The 20,998-nt window shown below is 39.6% G+C and overlaps 1 protein-coding gene across 13 annotated transcripts in view; it reads right to left on the bottom strand.

Annotated features, from left to right (window-relative positions):
* LOC128508385 (adhesion G protein-coupled receptor L3-like) overlaps positions 1–20,998 on the bottom strand; it is a 321,516-nt gene that overhangs the window by 97,305 nt on the left and 203,213 nt on the right. For all 13 annotated transcript variants that reach the window (XM_053479696.1, XM_053479700.1, XM_053479690.1 and 10 more), the window contains one exon: positions 16,227–17,027. In XM_053479696.1, the coding sequence (XP_053335671.1) occupies positions 16,227–17,027 (801 nt within the window). The remainder of the gene's footprint in view (positions 1–16,226; positions 17,028–20,998) is intronic.

Raw genomic sequence — 20,998 nt, forward strand, 5'->3', positions numbered from 1 at the left:
TTAGATATGCGTCACTTGAAGCTCCTCTCACAGCTGTATTAGGTGTATGGCACAAACATCGTAAATCACACGGTGCTGCTTTCTAGAATCCTCTCAGCCTATGGCTGGTATCACTGCTGACCACCCGTGCTCTAGAAAGAAAACAGACCATAATACGTGCGCTAACACGTACACCCACATACAGACACGGTGATTGCAAAATAAGGAGCTGAAATTAATTTTGCCAGCAGCACTTTATGAGGCTGCGCTGAGCGTCTAATTGAGACAGACAGCGAGAGGAACAGAGGAAGAGAAAGAAAGAGAGGGAGTGAATAAAGATCTAATAAGGGGCATAGATCAAATCTACAAGACTTGATGTCTCCCGGTCGTGACAAAACACCACAATTAACTACCCGATGATGAAAATTCACCACCGAAAACATTCAAAACTAGTCACTGATACACGACACCAAATACCAACACATACCTTTAAACCCCAACATCAAAAATAGCAGAATCTGTCAACCAAACATTCATTCATCAATATTAATAACCAATCACCAGCATCAAACATCCATCACTAGCATTCACCTTCAAACGCTATTAACACCACCATCCACTGCCGGAAACATTGTTTATCATTATGCACCGATACTGACAATCAAATGCCTTAACACATCGAACATCAAATACTGAAATGTACCATTAAAAGTCGGTGTTTGCCTTCAGATACCCCAATGTTCACAATCAAAATACCACTATTACATTAAACTCCTACATTAACAAAGAGTAGTCAACATTCTTCATCACATACACCGACATACACAATTAAAAACACGCTTTCAACTTAGCATTAAATACTCTAATGTACACAATAATAAACAAGCTATCGATTTTAAACACCAACCTTTACCATAGGTAGTCAACATTCTCCACCAAATACACCAACAAACACAATTAAAAAACAAGCTATCAACATTAAACACCAGAATTTACCATAGATATCATTCCATAGTCATCATTCCCCATCAAATACACCAACGTACACAATTAGAAACAAACTATCAACATTAAACACTTATATTTACCAAGTGTTGTCAAAATTCTCCACCAAATACACCAACATAAACACCAACATTTACCATAGTAAGTCCACATTCTCAATCAAATACACAATAAAAAACAAGCTATCATATTAAACACATACACAGTACATTTACCATGTGTTGTCAACATTCTCCACCAAATACACCAACATACACAATTCACTTTAATTTTATTTGTATCGTGCTTTTAACAGTTGACATTGCCGCAAAGCAACTTCACACATTTAAAAGAATTATTTACGTTTGTATGAAACCTGAATGTGTATGAATTAAAATGATAAGATTGTCCCTGATGAGCAAGCCGAGTACAGCGGTGACAGTGGCAAGGAAAAACTCCCTGACATAGTAATAGGAAGAAACCTTGAGACTCAACAGGGAATCCATCCTCATCTGAGTGAGACGGATAGCAGGGATTAATCTGCATCCTAGAAGTAGACTAGCACTATTCTGCATCAAATAAACCAACATGCACAATAAAAAAAACCAAAGCTATCAACATTAAACACCAACATTTACCATAAATAGTCAACATTTTCAATCAAATATTTAAATTTAAGATCTGCATTTACCATTAGTAGCAGTACAAATGATCACAAACACATATTTACCTTGAGTACACAATATTATTCATTAAATACACCAATGTTCACAATCAAAAAACAACTATCAGAAGAAAACAACTATATTTACCATGAGTAGTCACCCTTCTCCATCAAACAAACCAATGCACACAATAAATAACCTAGCTATTAACATTAAACACCTACATTTGCCATGTGATGTCAACATTTTCCACCAAATACAGTAACATACAACATTGACTACCAACATTTACCAAGAGTAGTCACCATTCTCGACCAAATGCACCAAAGACCACAATAAAAAAACAAGCTATCAACATTACACCTACATTTACCCTCGGAAGTCAACATTCTCCATCAAATACTCCAATGTTTAGAAAACAACATTTCATGTACATTTACATTATTGTTCACCAAAAAAATAAAATAATAATACAACATATAACTCCATTAAATACACGGTGCACACAATTAAATTGATAATTGGCACCAAACACCTATATTTACCGGTCAACATTCCCCATTAAGAACAGCAATGTTCACAATCCAAGAACTATTCACTATTCAAATCACTATTCAACATTTGTATTTACCATCACCTCAATCACTTAAAAACATCATTAATAAAACAAAACAAAATCAAATTTACCATCAAAAACACTATGCACCATTATTCATATAGCTATATTTAATAGAAAACAATGTTCATCATCAAACTTCAGTACCATTTACATCCGATAACCAGAACTACACTTTACAACGAGTTAACACCTTACTGCCGTATTGACATCAAGATGCTGTCGGTTTTGTAAAAAAATAAAAATAAAAAAAAAACTGTTGGAAAAATGACAAGCCAAATAACCCTGTGTGAAAAGGGAAAAGGATTCTTTAAGCTTTGCGCTGATCACACACAGGTGCCGCGCTCAAACACAAGCTTTGAGTTTGTTGACGTTCAGAGCAGAATTTCTGCGTTGGCACGCTCAGAGCTTTAGTTACCCTGTCAGAACTAAAACACCCCTGACCCGATTTTGTTGAACCTCCGGATCCATTTCACTTTACAAACACCTCAAACTCCACCAAACTGCACTGAAGAGACACATGGGCCCATAGCCAGCATCTCTCTCTCTCTCTCTCTCTCTCTCATACCCACACACACGTCCATTTTGCTACACATAAAAACTATATGTGTATAGTAAAGAAACACAAGCTGAATATGTTTACTGAATATGTCTATGAGAGTACAGCTAACATGGAAGAGGTGTGTATGAGCACGTATGAAAGAATCCAGCATACTGTAATTCCCCCTACTACACATGTCATTCACACGTTTGTCTCCGGAAAGTGATAATTATGGCACCTCCATCTGTCTGGTGACCATATGCAAGCACTAAAAGAACAGCTACAGAGGGAGAGTTCGCTAATACGTAATGAATGAGAAAAGAGAAAGGGAGAGAAAACTGAGCTGTGGAACGCATCCATATGCTTGACAAAAGATTAGTGAAGAACATGGATTCCTAATGAGTAATCTACAGAAAATCCTTCAACCTAGGAACCAAACTTCTGCTACTTTAATTTCTTAATAAATCTATCAAAGTCATTAGTAAATACCATTCAAACTGTTTTTCCCCATCACTATACCAGAATACAACACAAACGTCCCATAACAACTCATTCTACAATGTTAAAATTGATGCTTTCTAGCTCGTATTCTTCTACTTCACCTCATAGAACCCATGTCTGGCGAGTTCCTTAGTCAGTTCTTAGCTTCCTTCAAGAGTTATATGGAACTCTAAATGGAAAAGTCCCCATACAGTAGATTTGATGGTTCCCCAAGAAATAAATCAACCACTTTTTGGGAAAAAATAGAAATTTTAAACAGGAAAGGAATTTCCAGTTCTTCAGTATTCTCATCATTCTAAACGTTCGTAATTTACAAGCCCCCCAAGTTTTGTACGACATCTTCCTCATGTTGTTCTGCTAAAAATATATATATAATAAATCAGATCACAAGGAATACTAATTACTTCACATCATTTCTTAACGCCGTTTTTCCAGTCGCAAGACAAAGCATCATTCTGGTAAATTCAAAGCTTTAAAGATCTCAGCCTTGCCTTAATTATGCCCACCTCTCCTCGTCCTCCAGCAGCAAGGAAATTAAGACACACTTCCTTCAGTGCTAGGAAGGCCTCATTACTGTGCAAGCAGGCCTTGTCATTTTTAATGACTCCCCACATCAAGGAGGACCAGTCTAACATCGTTAGCATTTCATTTTGCCACCAACAGTGCAGGAGGTCCTTTTTCTCCAGTCAAAACAATCGTTCTCGGATATTCCAGAGCTGAATCTCGTGTCAGTGTTACAGTATGTGGAGGCTTGAGTTGCATGACTTGAACGCATGTCAGTGGGGGGCACATATTTACAGGATAAAATGCCTAAACGATCCACTGTCAGGTTATACTGTATAGTTCAATATATGGAGAAGAGGGTGCATAGTTGTTGAATTCTTTGTCTATCAAGACAAACTAACAAATATCACTATTCAAAAAATCTTAAAGATACCAATATTCACATTACCAATGTTCACGTCAAAAACTAAAATCCACCATCAACACCAATATGAACCACGGACCACCAAAATTCACTCTCAAGCGCAAACATTTTCCAACAAACACCAAAATGAATTAACTAGCAAAGACCTGCATTTACCCTTAATTTTCACCATTTACCACCAAACACCATGAAAACCCACCGAAGCCATTGCATCAAAAAAAAAAAAACACATTTAGCAACATCATCAGACATTAACGTCAACTTATCATCTATAACGATTTATTCTGTATACAGGGTCGTTATGGACCTGAACCCTATCCCAGGAGACTTGGGCCACAAGGCGGGGTACACCCTGGATGGCGTGCCAATCCATTTTAAGGCGCACACACACACACACACACGCATCAATACTCAACACTTACCACCAAACATCAATCTTTTTAACCAAAACCTTAAATCTACCATCAAATGCCAAAGAATTACAAACAATAAACTTCAATATTTACTCTCAATATACCAAATACCAGCATCAGCATCATTACCAGTACCAAAAACCCGATACTATCACCCATCGATCATCTATATTTACAATCAATATTCAACATTTATCGCTAACATTCACAATCAAAAAGTGAAATCCACAAATCAACTCTCAAAGCATAACAACCAATCCATCTATCTAGGAACCTCTTTAGACCTACGAGGGACCGTGATTACGGCTGAATTTATTCCCATTTTACGACCGCGGTAGGACCTTCTGTCAACACTCACACACATACTGTATTCATACACTACGGGGTATTTGGGTACACCAATTAGTCTAATCTACATATCTTTAAACTGTGATAGGAAACCGGAGAACCCGGATTAACCCCACCAAGCACGGGGAGAATATGCAAACTCCATGCAAGGTGCAAGGAGACAGCGCTTACCACTAAGCCACCGTTCTGCCATCGACCATCAAACATCTACATTTACCACCAAAAACCAAAATATTATCATTGACCATTAATGTCAACCAATAAACACCTACATCTACTGTCAATAATCAAATAGTACAACCGACCACCAATATGTACAAGTAAAAAGCAGCCTTCACTGTCAATTTTCAGAGCAATTTTAGTTAAGAAACACAAATATTACCACCGATCACCCATTAAAACAAGCCTTTAACCTCTATGGTCATCATCCACCTTCAACAAACAACCTCACCACCACGCACCTGCGTTTAACATTATACTGGCTTATTTACATCAATGTTATAATATAGCTCTGTGAATGAATCAGTTTAGGATAAAAAGAAAAGTTCTTGGTTCCTTTGGAGATGGATTTCATTTCAGTGTTGCATGCCAGCTTGAATAAGTCACCCGTCAGCGGGGGCACGATTCTGCAGGATAGTTAAAGCGATCGCTTAAAACGATCCCCTGTCAGCTCGTATAGAATGATACATGAAGGAGACAGGACCTAGATTGCAATTCTCCCAATTCTGGTGAGCTCCGGGTCAACATCCAGAGGCTCCGCATCTGGACTAAATTAGGTCAATTACCTTCTGGCTGGAGTGCGTTTTCGGAGCTCGGCTCCATTCCTAGGTTACACGGCTATCGTTTCTCGTGTTTGACATGTAGCCCTAAATGCTGGGAGATGACGGCGGGAAGTTATGACATATGAGGCAAAGCTTTACTCTGCCGAGAGGGAGGTCAGGACGCAGGATTAGCATATTACAAGGAGACTTTCAGTCACAAAAGCTAACCTGAATACCAAATAGGCCTGCAGGAGGTAAGCACTTATAGAAATTGGTACTGTTGCTAATTTTGCTAATGTTCCTAACGGTAAATAGAAATCTGTGTAACGGATAATACATTTGGCTCTGGCTGTGTAAAAGAGTTGTGTGACCAAAAAAAAAGTTTCATTAGGAATACTGAGGTTAAGGCTAGGTTTAGATTTAGCTGCATTAAACAAATGTGTGTGAGAAAGAAAAAGAGAGAGAGAAGAGAAAAAAAATTATATCGCTACATATAAGGTTAGCTGTCTTGTGTAGACGCTAAACCTTTCACCTCAGAAATTATTAGCATTAGCATATAGTTTTAGCACTGGACAGTTTTAATACTTCACCTAATGTTTTGCTAATAGTGCTACCATCGCTAATATTGCTAACAGTGAATAAACGCCTGGGGAGCCCTCCTGTTTTTACCAATTTATTAAGAATGCCTAAATCTTTTAGCTCAGATTAAGGATTAGCATTAGCAGCTAGCGTCACACTCTCCAAGGGATGTTTATTTGTGAGTTTTAATGTGACATGACTCAGCACTAATCACCTGAGCCAGGTCACTGTTTAATTGTTTAAGCTGCCTTCATTAGATAAGACGGCGACAAGGAAAAGGTGTGAATGTGCATACACACACACACACACACACAAATCCTAGCACTGTCACAAACATGTATGTCTTAATAAGCTTTCAGATAAACTGATATTATTCTCTCTCTCTCTCTATCTTGAATATTAAACTTTCAATTAGACACCCTGAGAGCTGACGTTAGCGATCAGCGCTAGAGAGCTCCGGAGAGGAAGCACCACCACGTGTTGGCAGCCGTTACCAGAAATGAACTTCATTGAATTATACTGTATGCCATCAATTAATTTACAAGGGAAAAAAAAAAGTGGACATGGTTGGCATGAAGAAGTGTAACACATGCAAGTAGGTGGCTCTCTGAAACTTTTCCAATGTTCTGTATCGAATGATAAACAAGAGGTTCTGAGTAAATGTCAAACTTTACTCATCAACATAGTCTGTTTTTTGGTTACTTCAACTTTGTACCATTTCATCTGGGTTTGTTTTTTTAAACATTTATATATAAAGTACTAGTCAAAAGTTTGGACACACCTTCTACTGTAAATCCATGGTCTTTCCCACAGTATGTTTTACCTCTTTCTACAAAAATATGTGAACAACTGATATAGAGATGTGTCTGCTACTTGTGCTTTGTAAAGTTCTAATGACGCAGATTTCTTGAGGCTGGTGACTCTAAATAAACTTCTCCTCTGCAGCAGAGATAAGTTTTGGCCTTGCTTTCCTGGGATGGTCTTCATGAGAGACATGTTTCATCATGGAGCTTAAAGTGTTTTGCAAATACACTCGACAATACTGTTCTTGCAAGAACTGTTCCAGAACAGCTGACATTCATATCTTAAAACTGCTGTTGTTACTTAATGTTGTTATAAATATATTCCACATGTGGTTTTATCGTTTATATTGTTCTCGACTGTAGAAAATAAATCAATTGACTGACCAAACATTTGACTTGTTTCTCATCTGTTCTTGAATTTATTTAGATTAGAACTTTTAGTGTGTCTCACTTGGTCAGGCAGGATCTGAAAAAAAAAGTAAGTTGAGTTTTTTTTTCCTTAATAAATGAAATCATCACTTAAAAACAGCATTTTGTATTTACTTAGGTAAATCTTTGTGTAATATTTAGGTTTGTTTGATGATCTCAAAAAATGTTGTTTTTTTTGTTGTTGTATCATTCAATCTTGTTTACTAGGGGTCACATAGGACTGAATCAGGTTAGGTTTGATTTTGCCACTTGTTCGTGTGTGCTTCAATGATACTAGTAGCTATACATAACTTTTTAAGCTAACTAGTTAAATTTGATTATATTGCCACATACAATATGGCTTAATATTGACCCTTACACACGGCAAGCGATATCTGGTTTAAGACAAATTAATTCGCTCATCAGGCAAGTACCAATCGCTGATAACCCAATGTCCCCCCCTCACCAGCTCAAAAACAGCCTATCCTATCTCTTAATAAGAAACAGCGCACAGACAGTGAAAGAACTGTTAACAGAAATGGACAGGTCAGCTTTACCAGTATGGTAGTTTTTGATCACTTCCTGTTCGGATACCTAAAATACAAGGGAGTGCAGTTTAGCTAAAAAAACAAACCCAAAATACTCTGCTATCCAGTGCGTCAGGACAAAAACATCAGTAATTCAATTTTAAAAAAGCTTTAAAGTAGTAGTAAAGAAGCCCAAACTCTGTGTCGGGGAACGATGTATACGTGCTGTGCGACAGGATGTCATGCATGTCGGGTTGCCGTGGTTACGGAGACTCAGTGGCATGTTTCAACCATGAAACACATTAGATTGTTGAAGCAGAAAAATTATAAAAGCGTTTTTTAAATAATAAACCTACCACTTTTTGGTGATATTTTTTCATATAGTGACAACAGTTTTCGGCCATGTCACCCAGCTCTACCTTCTGCCATCTTTAATCTTTTGGTATTAACTTGCTTTGTTATAAGGCAGAAAGCTAATGTTATAAATCCAGCATCATAGTTGGCTTGCTTTCTAGGAACGATGGAGAATAATTCCAGCCATGTACTTGTTAATGTTGTATGTTTTGTATGTTAAATTATAGGAATTCTCCATATTTCTGTGAATTATATATATCATATATATTATCCATTTCTGAGAAAATATCAGGGAAAATAAAACAGCTTAGTGTCAAACTCTGTCCTTGTTCAGGATGCATTAAACAGTAAATAGGAACCAATTTCACGTGCAAAGTAAACTTCAGGGCAACTGAAGAAACGTTGGACAAAACGTCCCGTCTTATTGGTCCGAGGCACCATTCAAGCCAATGGGTTGAACCAAATTTGCAATTCAAATGTTGTTTTGTTTTTTGCTTGCTCGAATGACATCATGATAAGTACATCGACAAAAAAAAAAAAAAAAAAAAGGTCATCCGTTGTATAGTTTTATACTGATTATAAATCAGACCTACAGCTTTAAGGTGACTCTGAACTGCCCGGTAATTCTACAGTGCATGGATTTATTTCAGATGAATGGTGAGTTAATTCACCTACTTGATCTCGCATGAATCTTTCACAAAAAGAATGAAAAGAAAAGCTCAAACCCTCAGCCCTCGAGGCCTGTGAACAGACTGTCCGAGATCTAAATCTGGAGATAAAAGTCATCCGCTGGTTGAATAATAATGACCAATCGGAAACGTCTGCGGAACTTCCGCCAGGCTACACAATGCGTCATGTGGAAACTTCAAAAGCACTAAGTATCTCTGAGAACTTTCTGTGTGAATTCATTAAAAAAAAGGAGGAAATATCATGAAACTCAAAAGAGAGGGAAAGGAATACCGCATGAAAGAGAGAGAGGGAGAGTGTGTGAAGGAGAAGAGAGGTAATGTTTGTATGCTGTAATTACTTTGAGAGTGCTTACCAAAATCCAGGGTTTCTAAGCTGCTTTAGAGAACACACTCTCAGTCGCAGTCTCTCTCTCTCTCCCTCTCTCTCTTTCTCTGTCTCTTTCTTTCTCTTTCTCTCTCTCACGCACACACACTGCATGTTTGTATGGTAGTTAAGCATTCTGGAGCTGAAGGAGCTGTCAGCAAGAGGAGCGATTTCCGAAGTGAGTGGCGCACTGCACAATGACACAACCACTCCAGGACACGAGGACAGACCCCAAGAGAACTGTAGCCTCTTACCAGAGCTGCCATTTTCCCACTCGGTGTCTTTCACACATGCATATACAAGACGCAAACACACACAGATGGCAGCCCGCGCATGCGATATGCGAATGCCAGACAGCTAGTGTGTGTATGTGTGTGGGGGTTTGGATGCCAAACAGACCACGGCGGGTGCCATGATCCGCAGATGGCAGAGATTAAGAGGTCTCAAACTCAAAGACAGTGGACAGACAGTGAAGAGACAAAAAGGAGAGAGAGGGAAATAGAGAGGGAGAGTGGCAGAAAAAGAGAGAGAGATGGGGGTGTAGCTGATAGTATTCATCATAATTTTGAGTTATAATTTTTTTTTGAAAAGTTTAAGACATCGTTCTGCCTTCGCTGGAATTCTATAGTTAAGTTATACATACCTATTAATTTATTTTTTAACCACTGGTCAGGGATGTAGTATATCTATATATTGGTATTTGTATGTACAGTATATTACGGTAAATATTTTTTTCTACCCTGACGTGTTTCCAAGATTCACTAGTGGCTATGTGTCACTCTCACCGCTAAAGGTCGAGCTCTATTTCTGGTCAGGAAACCATCCCAGCCACTTAGAGGTTGCTGAAGCCAAAGTTCCCCTAGTGCCGGTTCCAAGCCCAGATATACTGTGGAGATATGCTGTGCTTCAAGATGGGTGTAAAACCTGTCCAACCTGAGTCAAGACCAAGAGCATAGCCAGTGGATTTCCAGTCAATACTAATTCAAGACCAAAACTATACCCAGCGAATTCCAAGTCAAGTGCATGTCAAGACCATAACCACAGCCAGTAGAATCTAAGCCATGGTCAAATCAAGACTATAGTCTGTGGATTTTGAGTCAAAACCAATATCTTAGCCAGTGGATTTCCAGTTAATATTAATTCAAGACCAAGACTTTTCTAAGTTAAGAACAAGTCAAGAGCAAGACCACAACCAGTGGATCCTGAGTCAAGAACAAGTCAAGACCAAGACCACAGCCAGTGAATTTTCAGTCCATACCAATTCAAGACAACGACTATAGCCAGTGGAATCTAAGCCAAGGCCAAATCAAGACCATAACCAGTGGATTCTTAGTCAAGAACAAATCAAGACCAAGACCATAGCCAGTAAAATTTAAGTCTAAACCAATACCATAGCCAGTGGATTTCCAGTCAATACCGATTCAAGACCAAGACTATAGCCAGTGGAATCTGGGTCTAGACCAAGACCATAGACAGTGAACTCTTCATCAAGACCAAGACCATAGCTAGTGGATTTAAAGCCAGGAACAACAACATGGACAGTCAAGACCGCCTCAAGACAAAATAAATACCCCATTTTGCTAAATCAATGTTATGACAGAAACTGGTCAGTTTCTGGTTGTAGCATTTTCTAAACTAATGTCAAATTCAAATTAAAATTTTATTTGTCACATACACAGTCATACAAAGTACGATATGCCAGTGACCTTAAAAAGTGTGTAATTTTCCTTGAACTATTATAACATATATGATTCAGTATTATTATTTTGTACAAATAAGTAGACAGGACAAATAAAGGACATCGGCTCATCCAACTTTCTGCGATCACATATAGCTATATAGCCTCATTTACATTATCATCAGCCCGAGAAATAATAGTGCACAGTATAACACTAAAATGATTCCACTTGGCGTTTGCACCATTTTCTTTCTCAAGTGCCTCACAGGGGCAGTTATTAAAAAATGGTGAACATTTAGCTGCAGTCAATATCCGTAATGCCTCTCGGAGCTGCACTAGAGCGAGTTATAGAGCAAGTAAATCCCAGTGGAAACTGCAGGACACTAATCATTCTGCCTGGGTGTGTCCCTCAGCTGTCTCCATAGTGCCTGTAACCTCTCGCAGGCCATGCTTTTGGAGGCTCAGCCATTGTGCTTTTTATCTTTCACGATCTCGAGCATACACCGGCGACAACATTACATCACACTAACGACGTGACAAGAGAAGAGAGGAGAGAAAAGGTCACGAAGGTGGAATCCGAGGGTCATCCATAACGGAAAGCAGAGGAGAGAAGGGTCGAAGATGACAGACGGATGAGGTAAGCTCGAGCTGTCTCCCTCAGAAGTCGTCTTCATTACTGCGCTGGAAACGAGTTTCTTTCAGGAAGATAGTCTTGTTCAGACCTGGCTAAGACAAGTGTGTGGTTTCTCTTTGGATATACGTATAAAGCTCTATAGATGTTCGTCACTGAAGCAGCCAGCAAAACAACAAGGATTCTCATCCATGTGATGCAAAACCCACACAGCACACACACCCACAAGCCCAGAACAAAAACATTTCTCAGAAAAACTGAATCATTTTAACATTTTAAGAGTTACTATACAAAACGCTTTCATAACCAAAACCCCATTTCAGGGTTTTTTTTTTTTTTTGTGCTCATCTGTCCACTTTCAATGCACAAACTCTCTGAACTCAAGGTAAATAATCAGTATTTCTGTTAAGTATTTTATTCATTTTTTATTTAAAAGGAACAGGTTTGCGTGAGGTTGTCGCTGTGGAGATAAGGATTCTCAAACTTGGAATGCAGGAACACTGACAGAGAAAAAGATAAAGAGGGACAGCGAGAGAGGCAGAGAGAGCGAGAGAGAGAGAGAGAGCGAGAGAGCGCTCAACGCGCTGACCTTGGAGTTTGCTTTGAATCCGATTAAATCGAGAACAATAAGGCAGAGCTAAAATCTCCTCTATGAGTTGCATCGATTCATTCTTTCATTTTCCACGCCGCTTATCCTGTGTCGAGTCACAGGGGGGCCTGGAGCCTATCTCAGGGAATTCATGGCAAAAGGCACAGGACTTGCATCGATGGAACAATTTATTAGGTTCACCTATCTTGTACCTGCACTTAATGCCCTTTTTAATAGGAAGCATTTTATGTCTGGCACACAGATATACTTTACGTTTAGAATAATAACAATCCGTGTAACGTCCAGGTATGTTGTCCAATATATCTAGCTTTTAGAGATCGTTAATATTCTGTAACGTATCACGATTCTTTCGTGTGGTGAGCAACTGTGGCCTTGCACCTCCTCAGGTCTGTGTGCGTGCTTTGTGGGTTTCCTCAGTGTGCTCCGGTTTCCTTCCATGCAGATTAGTCTAACTGGTTCAACGTTCCCAGATTGCTCGTCGTGTGTGAGTGCGAGTGTGCGCGTGCGCCCTGTGATGGATTGGTACCCCACCTAGTGCCCGAGGTGTCTGCTGAGTAAGCTTCCCGCGACCGTGTAACAAGAGAAGCAGTATAGACGATGATTGAATGCATTTGACGCGGTAATATGTTGCAATTCCTCTATGATCCTACAGGGGGTGCTCTGCGAACTGTTCACAAATTGGCAGGCTAAGTTTGTTTCGAATTTAACAAAATCGACAGTAAAATAATTTTGAATGAGGATTTATTTATAAAATCGTGAAAAGGTGCGATACAAATCGAACCGGCACATGTGTATCATGATAATATCGTATCATGTGGACTGGATATCTGGAGCGTATCTCAGGTTAATATGTCGAGATCATTCTAGCTACAGGTACCACTCACAGGTAAATTTAAAAATAAATAAATGAATTAACTAACACATTAATCGCTTTTTAAAAATTAGTTATCATACGAGTACAATAATTAATAGACACCTCAGTGTTCTTGTATGGATATGAATGGTAGGTCAGCAAGTTTAGTTTTTTCGAGGTTTGCTATATTAGGACACACACACAAACACACCAGTGGGGCCACAGCTGTGCTGGGAATACATGCCCGGTGCTAGGATGCGCTGCGCTGCGAGCTCCAGTGAGCAGACAGATCAGTCTTACACACCTACGAGGCACAGGTGACATTGGGCCTGCTACACACACCGGTCTGTATTTACACAAGCACGCGCACGCTCAGGAAGCCCTGGTTTCCCGTTAAGTATAGCGATGTGAAGGCGAGTTTATTTCCGAAGAGAGGAGATTTGGCACTTTACAGTCAGGTCACCTCCTGAGCCCAGAGTAGCTAATGTGTTTAAGAACACCGTTTTGAGCACTTTCACTTAATAAGCAGTGGCGAGAACCGTGGCCCCGTGGCTGCATCTCTGCAAGGCGAGCCAAACAGGAACTTAAGAAGGAAGCAATTAGGCACAATGGCTACTGCCCTGCTGCTCATGGAGGGCGCGTACACATCTCAGGCGTACGCGCGCGGCACAACCCCGGCGCTAACTCATTATCGCTGTTGTTAATGCGCGGGGCAGTAGTAGTCGAGCAGATGTAGAGGGAGATGGAAAAGGGAGCGATATTGAAAGGGATACAGCTTGCCAAAGGAGATGAAGATAAATTGAGCATATAGGGATGATGGTACCGGGTTGGAAATTTGGTCTGACAGGTTAGTGGGACAAATGAACATCGTACATGGCTGTAATTCGGTTTCGGCCAATTCCGACAAACTAGCTGGCTCTCCTTTATGATAGTACAGCTATCAACAAGGCAAGGGAGAAGGCTAAGTGCTTTTTTTTTCTTTTTTTCCCCACATAACAGGACAAAGTAACATTCTTAAAGATGCAGTATTTCACAATCGTGAACTCAGATTCCCATGATTAGCTGGAGACCATTTTTGTTTTCTTGAACTTCCAAACATGGGTGACTTTGACAAGGGTTGAACGCTTGTCACCACTCGAGAGCCATCTTGGTTTTAAACAGGAATGAACCCAACAGTTCTCGCCGAGCTCTGGCTACTAGTGATGGTTCGTTCATGAACGATTCGTTCTTTTTGAACGAACCTTTAATGTGACTCAGAAGAACAAGTCGGTTTGGAGAGTAATTTATTCATTTTCTACTGGGTGCGCACATGCGCAAAGCATCGCAAAACCTCCATAGGATATGTACAAGAAACAGAAAGTCGCTACCTTTGAGTCTCTGGTCCGAATCGTTTGATATTTTGTCGCGTGACTCCCATAGACGCTAATAGCGTAAAGAAACAGACGATTCAGACCAGAAGATATGAGAGGTGAGCAGCTTATTCTGTTAATCATAATACTGTATGTCCTCAGCCGCATTGTAATAATTTCATTACTGGAACTATAACCAAAACGTATGTATGTATATGTATTGGGGTCTGTTTATCGAAAATGTAACATTTTATTTTATTTCTGATCAAAAGAATGAAATGAATAAAATGACTCAAAAAGAGATTTGCTCATTTTGATGAACGAGATTTAAAGAACCGAGTCACTAAACTTCCCATCACTACTGGCAACTGTGCGAGTTCAACTCGCGATCTTCTGACTCGACACCAAACCCGTCGGTCGGTCAGGGCGCCAATCAGAAACATCTTTGTTCCAACTTAATAATACTCAGTTTAGTTGACTAATTTTATTTTACCTTGCAGATCTCATCATTGACTACAATTTAATTTTTTATTGATTTTGTTCTGAATTGCTGCTTTCAGTTTTTTTACCTTTTATCTACAACAGAAAGAGTCCTTGGTGCTTGAAAGGGACATGTAAATAAAATGTATTATTATCATAACTATTATTATTATTATTATTATTATTGTTAAGAAAACATACTGACCTGCTCCCTATAACATGCTAAGCAAGCGCCGCACAACTTTAGCAGCTGATTCCCAAGACGCGAGCGTCAGGTATGTCTAAGCTAAGTCACGATACTAATGGCTGCTTTCAAAGCTTTAAAAGATACTCTCTTTGTCAAGGAGGAATAATGAAGTGGTTTCCAGCATGACTGAAAAAAAGAAAAAGTAATTCAAAACAGCTAAACACTCGTTTATTCTTTTTTTTTTTAAGCTGACCGCTATCAAGATACAGGCAATAGCAATTACATCGGCTTTGCAAAGAAAGAACAACTCAGAGCCAGAATAACCGCAGCAAGTAATTAGAACTTCTTTTAATCAACGAGATGTTTTTTTTTCCTTTTCTTCTTTTTTTTTTGTTCTGGTGAGACTTCAAATGGTTCACTCGAGTAATTACTCTAGAGAAGTAGCAACATTTCTCTCACAGCTGGCAGGCATGTTTATTAGTAATAGCAAAAAAAAAAAAAAAAAAAAAATGAACGTCACACTTAGAGGAATCATAATTACCACCAAATAATTACCGCAAGCTTGACGGAAAAAAAAAAAAACCTAACACAAGATGAAAAAAGACACAATAACAAACCGGTTTCCTTTTGTTTGCGGTTCTATTACGCGTACATATTTCATTCCCAACCCCTTCAACCTTTTAACACTCTGCATTAGTGACACAACAGGCAAAACTTTTGCTACAACCACCAAAAATTTCCTCCTCACGCTGCATGCTCACTTCACTTTCGAGTGAAATAAAGGATACCAGGACTATTTTCACCTTCTGCCCCAAGTGGCCTCAACTCCGCTGATCTGTTTAAACACTTTTTCACATTTGGTATGAATCAAGAAGGGTCCACACATGGCTTAAGAACCTGTCTAACCTTCACACAAACACACTCGAGGGTAATAAAAAATAATACACATTCACAGATACAGTAAATTGGATAGCTTACCTGGTCGAGTGTCAAGTGCCCCGAAATCCAGCGAGTATTTAACCACGTGGTAGTTATTCCAGACGTAGAGCAGGTTGTCCCTGGGATTGTAATCAACGGCGGCGATGTACTGGTACGAGTTGGGAAACGGGATGTCTAGGTAGCCATCCTTGGAAAGCTCCGTGTTGTAGATGTAGTCGATCCTGTTGCCTGTGGCCTCGCTGTCGTCGTCCTCGTAGACGCTCCGGAGCACGTAGAGCACGCCGCAGATCATAAAAGCATTAGAGGCTGAACGCTTGTCGTAAGCTGTGTCCCATGTACCTTCCACGCGCAACGTGTATGGGTTCAGCTGACTGACCACTATGCGACCGCTGTTCTGCTCAGTGGCATAGATCACCCACAGTCCATTCTCGTCTACCGCCAGGTCAAGGTCCGACTTTCCACCCCAGCGGTAGGGCGACGTGTCGTGGTAGTTGGCCCCGGCGATGATGGCCTCGCCGCTCTTGATGCGCGTACGCAGGTCAAACTTGACAATGTTTCTCGTGCGCTCCTTGTTGAAAAAGAGCGCGCCGTCGTAGACGACGAAGCCTGTGCCGTCCACCCGGTGGGGGAGTTTGTACGTCGTCGTGGGTCGTCCTGCGATAAAGTCCTCCTTGCTGGAGTACTCGGTGAGGGTGTCTGTCCGGTACGGCGTCCAGGGCATGTAGTATATCTTCTCCGAGGCCTGTAGTGGGTCTTTACACCAGGCGCCTGACTGGTGATCAGACTCGAACAAGTGCTCGCTTTGGTAAACACCCCTCAGGAGGCCTGGACACAGGAAGACTATAGGACACAAGAGCACAATCAGCGCACTTCCACGATGGATAAGAACATAATTAGAGTGAGAACGATGAAATCGTTTGTTTAACTGGTTAATGTCTCCAGACAGTCGCTTTGTCCTGAGGACTCGGGCAAAATGAATTCAACTAATCTTGGTCATCAAATCAAAGTGATCTAATAAAAACATGCCAAATACCCTTCTGGGCTGATTTATAATAAAAGAGCAACACTTAAGTCCTCACACCATCTCAGACACTGATGTGACGCTAAAACGCCTCACATTTACCCAAGCAAAGGTTGTGCTGTAAATTTTGATAAATACGCCCAGGCGTCTTATTGGCAGTTGGTCAAGCAGGGTGGCGGCATCGGAGACACAATAATTATTTTATATTTATTACTATCTGAGCATATTCCCTCCCAATGGTAAGCCCAAGCAGATATAGTCAATTTGTGTCATTTTGATTTATAATGCCTGCTTGCACAAAACTAATAAGAGCCCATCCCTCTGCTTACAGTTTCCCAGCGGAATCGAGTTTCCAAGCACATCTGAGCTTCGGTTTCAATAGCTATGGATCAGGAGCTCGATCCATACAGCTAAAAGGATTACTTTAGGAATATCATCTAATTCCTATTAATTCCACTATCACGTATTGACACCAAAGACAATATAATTTAGAAAGAGGCAGTTAGCAAAGGTTTGTAATTAAATCCTGCACTTCTCCGAGACTGCGAGGACGTATCGTCTACTTCTGATACATCGTCTACTTCTGTACGTGCATCTTTTTTTGTTGTGTCTGAAAATAACAGTTGTAGTGAAAAATTGCTTGAAACATGAAGCCCTGCATTTTTGTCTAACCTTTCCTCGTCCTAGATTGTATATTCTTTCTAAAGAGATATACAGTGAGATGCCACCATAGCTTTAGGCCCATGAACGTTGTACAGCTCTAGGGAGATTAGACAAGCGTAACTTTTCACAACGATTAGACGGACTTGAGGGTAAGACTGATCTTGGGAAAAGTTTCGGAGGTGCGAGGCTCTATGCCGATAAGACCGCTTTAAAAGACACCGTTCCTTGTGTGTCCTAAAATGCAAAAAGGAGTCCAGAGACGTTGAAGGTTGGAAACCCAATAACCATTTAAATTCATTATACATTCATGAGAAACCCTGCCGAATGATCTTTAGTTCCGGACGATATGACCTTCATTCCGATTCAAAGCGCTGCCCCGGCGAGAAAGTGAAGGGATATGGGGCAAAGCAATGCTTATGCAGGCATTATAAACCTTAATAGGGTATAATATTGGATGGTAGATATTCTGTTATATTATACAATCGTTATAATGTGCCCGAGAATGAAGAAGAGAACAAATTTTACCGTTCGAACATCATAAAGACAAGCTTTCTACGAGACACCGACTTTTATAAAGTAGTAGAAAGAACATTTGCTCTAATGTGCATTGGCATTAAACACACAGAGGGCCTGGTCATTAAAGGAACAGTTTACCAAAATAAAAATCTACACAATTATGCACAGTTCCAGGGTTAAATTTAAAGGAAGCTGACTTCAAATAACAAATATAACATGACTGTGTGAACACATTCACGTTTCAATTATGGCTTTTTCACTAAACCTCAATCCTGACGAGGTGTAACACACCTGGTTCAAGTCAGTCGAGTAAATAATTATAATAAATTAGGTGTGTTTTGGTAGGAAGTGTTTTATAATGAGAGGAATAAGAATCTTTTCATAATGAGAACCTGAAAATGAGAATAAGAAATTAGGAACTCAATCAGGAGCAAGGTTAACTCTCGACAGGTTAGACAATACCAAAATTATGTTACTTTTATAATCACAATGTCGATAACAGTATAGACAATAATTTTATGTCCAACAATGTCAATACTTAAATGTTACACCAAGTGAAAGGCTACCTGGTCCAGCAGGTTAAATTTAGTCTGATCATGTGACATCACCGCTCCTTTCAAACATATTTGTTTGGTTAGTTTAGGATCATTAACTGTTTTCACTCTCCTGTCTCGTCCCAGCTAGCCGGCTAATTAGGTCTCTAAGTTAGCTAGTTAGTTTTTTGTTAATTTATGTTGTTAATTTACATTGTCTAGTCAATCTGTTTTGTCTCAGCTAGCCAGCTAATTAGGTTTCTTAGTTTATGTTGTATGTACTGTAGCACCTTGGTCCTGGAGGAACATTGTTTCTGTTCACTGTGTACTAAATGTATATGGTTGAAGTGACAATAAAAGCCTACTTGACTATCATAGCCTGTGCTTTATTTTTCTAATTATATCTTTAAAAAGTTACCTTTGACAATATTTTTGGAAAATCTAAAATTCTAGCCAAAGTTGAAAGTTGCTAATATGCCGTTTTTATGCATTAAATCAAGTCCTTAGTCAAACTGTCTTACAGTGGTTCCTCTGCATCAGAACATCCCGGTTTGCGGATGTACACCTTAAATTTTGAAAAAAATTTGCCTTAGTATGCGAAGCATTTTCAGCTTACAAGCGCCTGAGTCGGATGCGTGTACATCCGGTTGCACATACTTTCACTAACCAATTAAAATTAGTTTTTGCGTCAGTGAAAAGCCAACATAGCACCATGGGTCCCAAGAATGGTAGCAAGGACGATGGCATAAATAAAAACGGAGCCTTTCAGTTTTGTTTTTGAAACAGCGGGTACCAAAAAGAATCATAAATTAAGGTTAAGTAAGGTTTAATGTCCATTTATTTTAGATTTTGCTTCATTTACATGTCTGTTCCTAATGTTTTGATTGTTTTTATATGCATAAATATAATTATAGTGTTGGAAATCGCTAATATTGGTACAGTAATATTTTTGGGATGACTTGAATGTATTATCTGTATTTACATTATTTCCTATTGAAATATTTCACAATAAGAAATTTATCCTTAAAAACTTGTCCCAGAACAAATTAAACTCGTATGCCAAGGTATCACTTCACTAATGGACGTCCATAAATGTCTCTGGTCTGATAGGGTTTTTCTGGAAGCTTACTAAAAATCTAGGTACAGTAATGTCACGTCAATTATTTCTTGTTCAATTAAAACCGTGCACCAATTCTCCTAGCAAAGTAACATTAGCCTAAGTATATTTTGTGAAAAATAAAAGAATACCATATACGTAGCTTAATGCATTGAGCTGTAATTTCACTTTTAATTAAACTATTCTCAGCCATGGATTGACCCTGCAAGAGTAAACAAGTGGAGCTGCGGTGATGTCGTCATGTGATCATTAAATTCATGATTCAAACTCGTTGGCCCAGGGTGCTCTAGTCACTTGGCAAGATCGGGATTTGGAAACAATTAACGGCCAGACAAGCATGCAGAGTGAAGGATGGATGAAGCTGAAACACGAAAGACAAACACAGATGGATAGAACACATGTACATAAATGGCTGATTAGATGAATCATTCCCTTTGTCCACTAACACCATCCAGATCAAAGGGCCACCACCACTGTAGACAAAGCTCTATGTATTTATATGTATATATGGGAGAAAGCGTGTAAGATATGCACATTTCACGGTTATCATTGTGGGTCGCTATGAAATGTTTGCACTGTTGATTTAATTCCCCGTTTTTGCTGCTCAGTCAAACGAAACCCGTTACACACACTAGATCAGATTAGTTGGTAAAAACTTCCTTTAGATGTCTTACACTAATCAAGTGCATGCTGAGGTTCTGTCATTCAGTAAAAGCTTTAACCTTTGTTGCTTTTACGCTTGCCATGGTTGTAAAGAGTAGCTAACGGAGTTTGACAGCTTACACCAGTCTTCCCAAGTATGTGTATATATACGCGAGCATGTCTACACCCTCCAACACCCAAATCCCTCTACCACACTCACTGCCTGCGCACCCCATCATAATGATGTCATCTCCAAGCCTGACAAGCTTACTGGTTATTGATCGGAAGATGCGCTTGATTTAAAATGAGGCGGCCGCGT

The sequence above is a fragment of the Clarias gariepinus genome, chromosome 20, assembly GCF_024256425.1.
Source record: "Clarias gariepinus isolate MV-2021 ecotype Netherlands chromosome 20, CGAR_prim_01v2, whole genome shotgun sequence".
NCBI lineage: Eukaryota > Metazoa > Chordata > Actinopteri > Siluriformes > Clariidae > Clarias > Clarias gariepinus.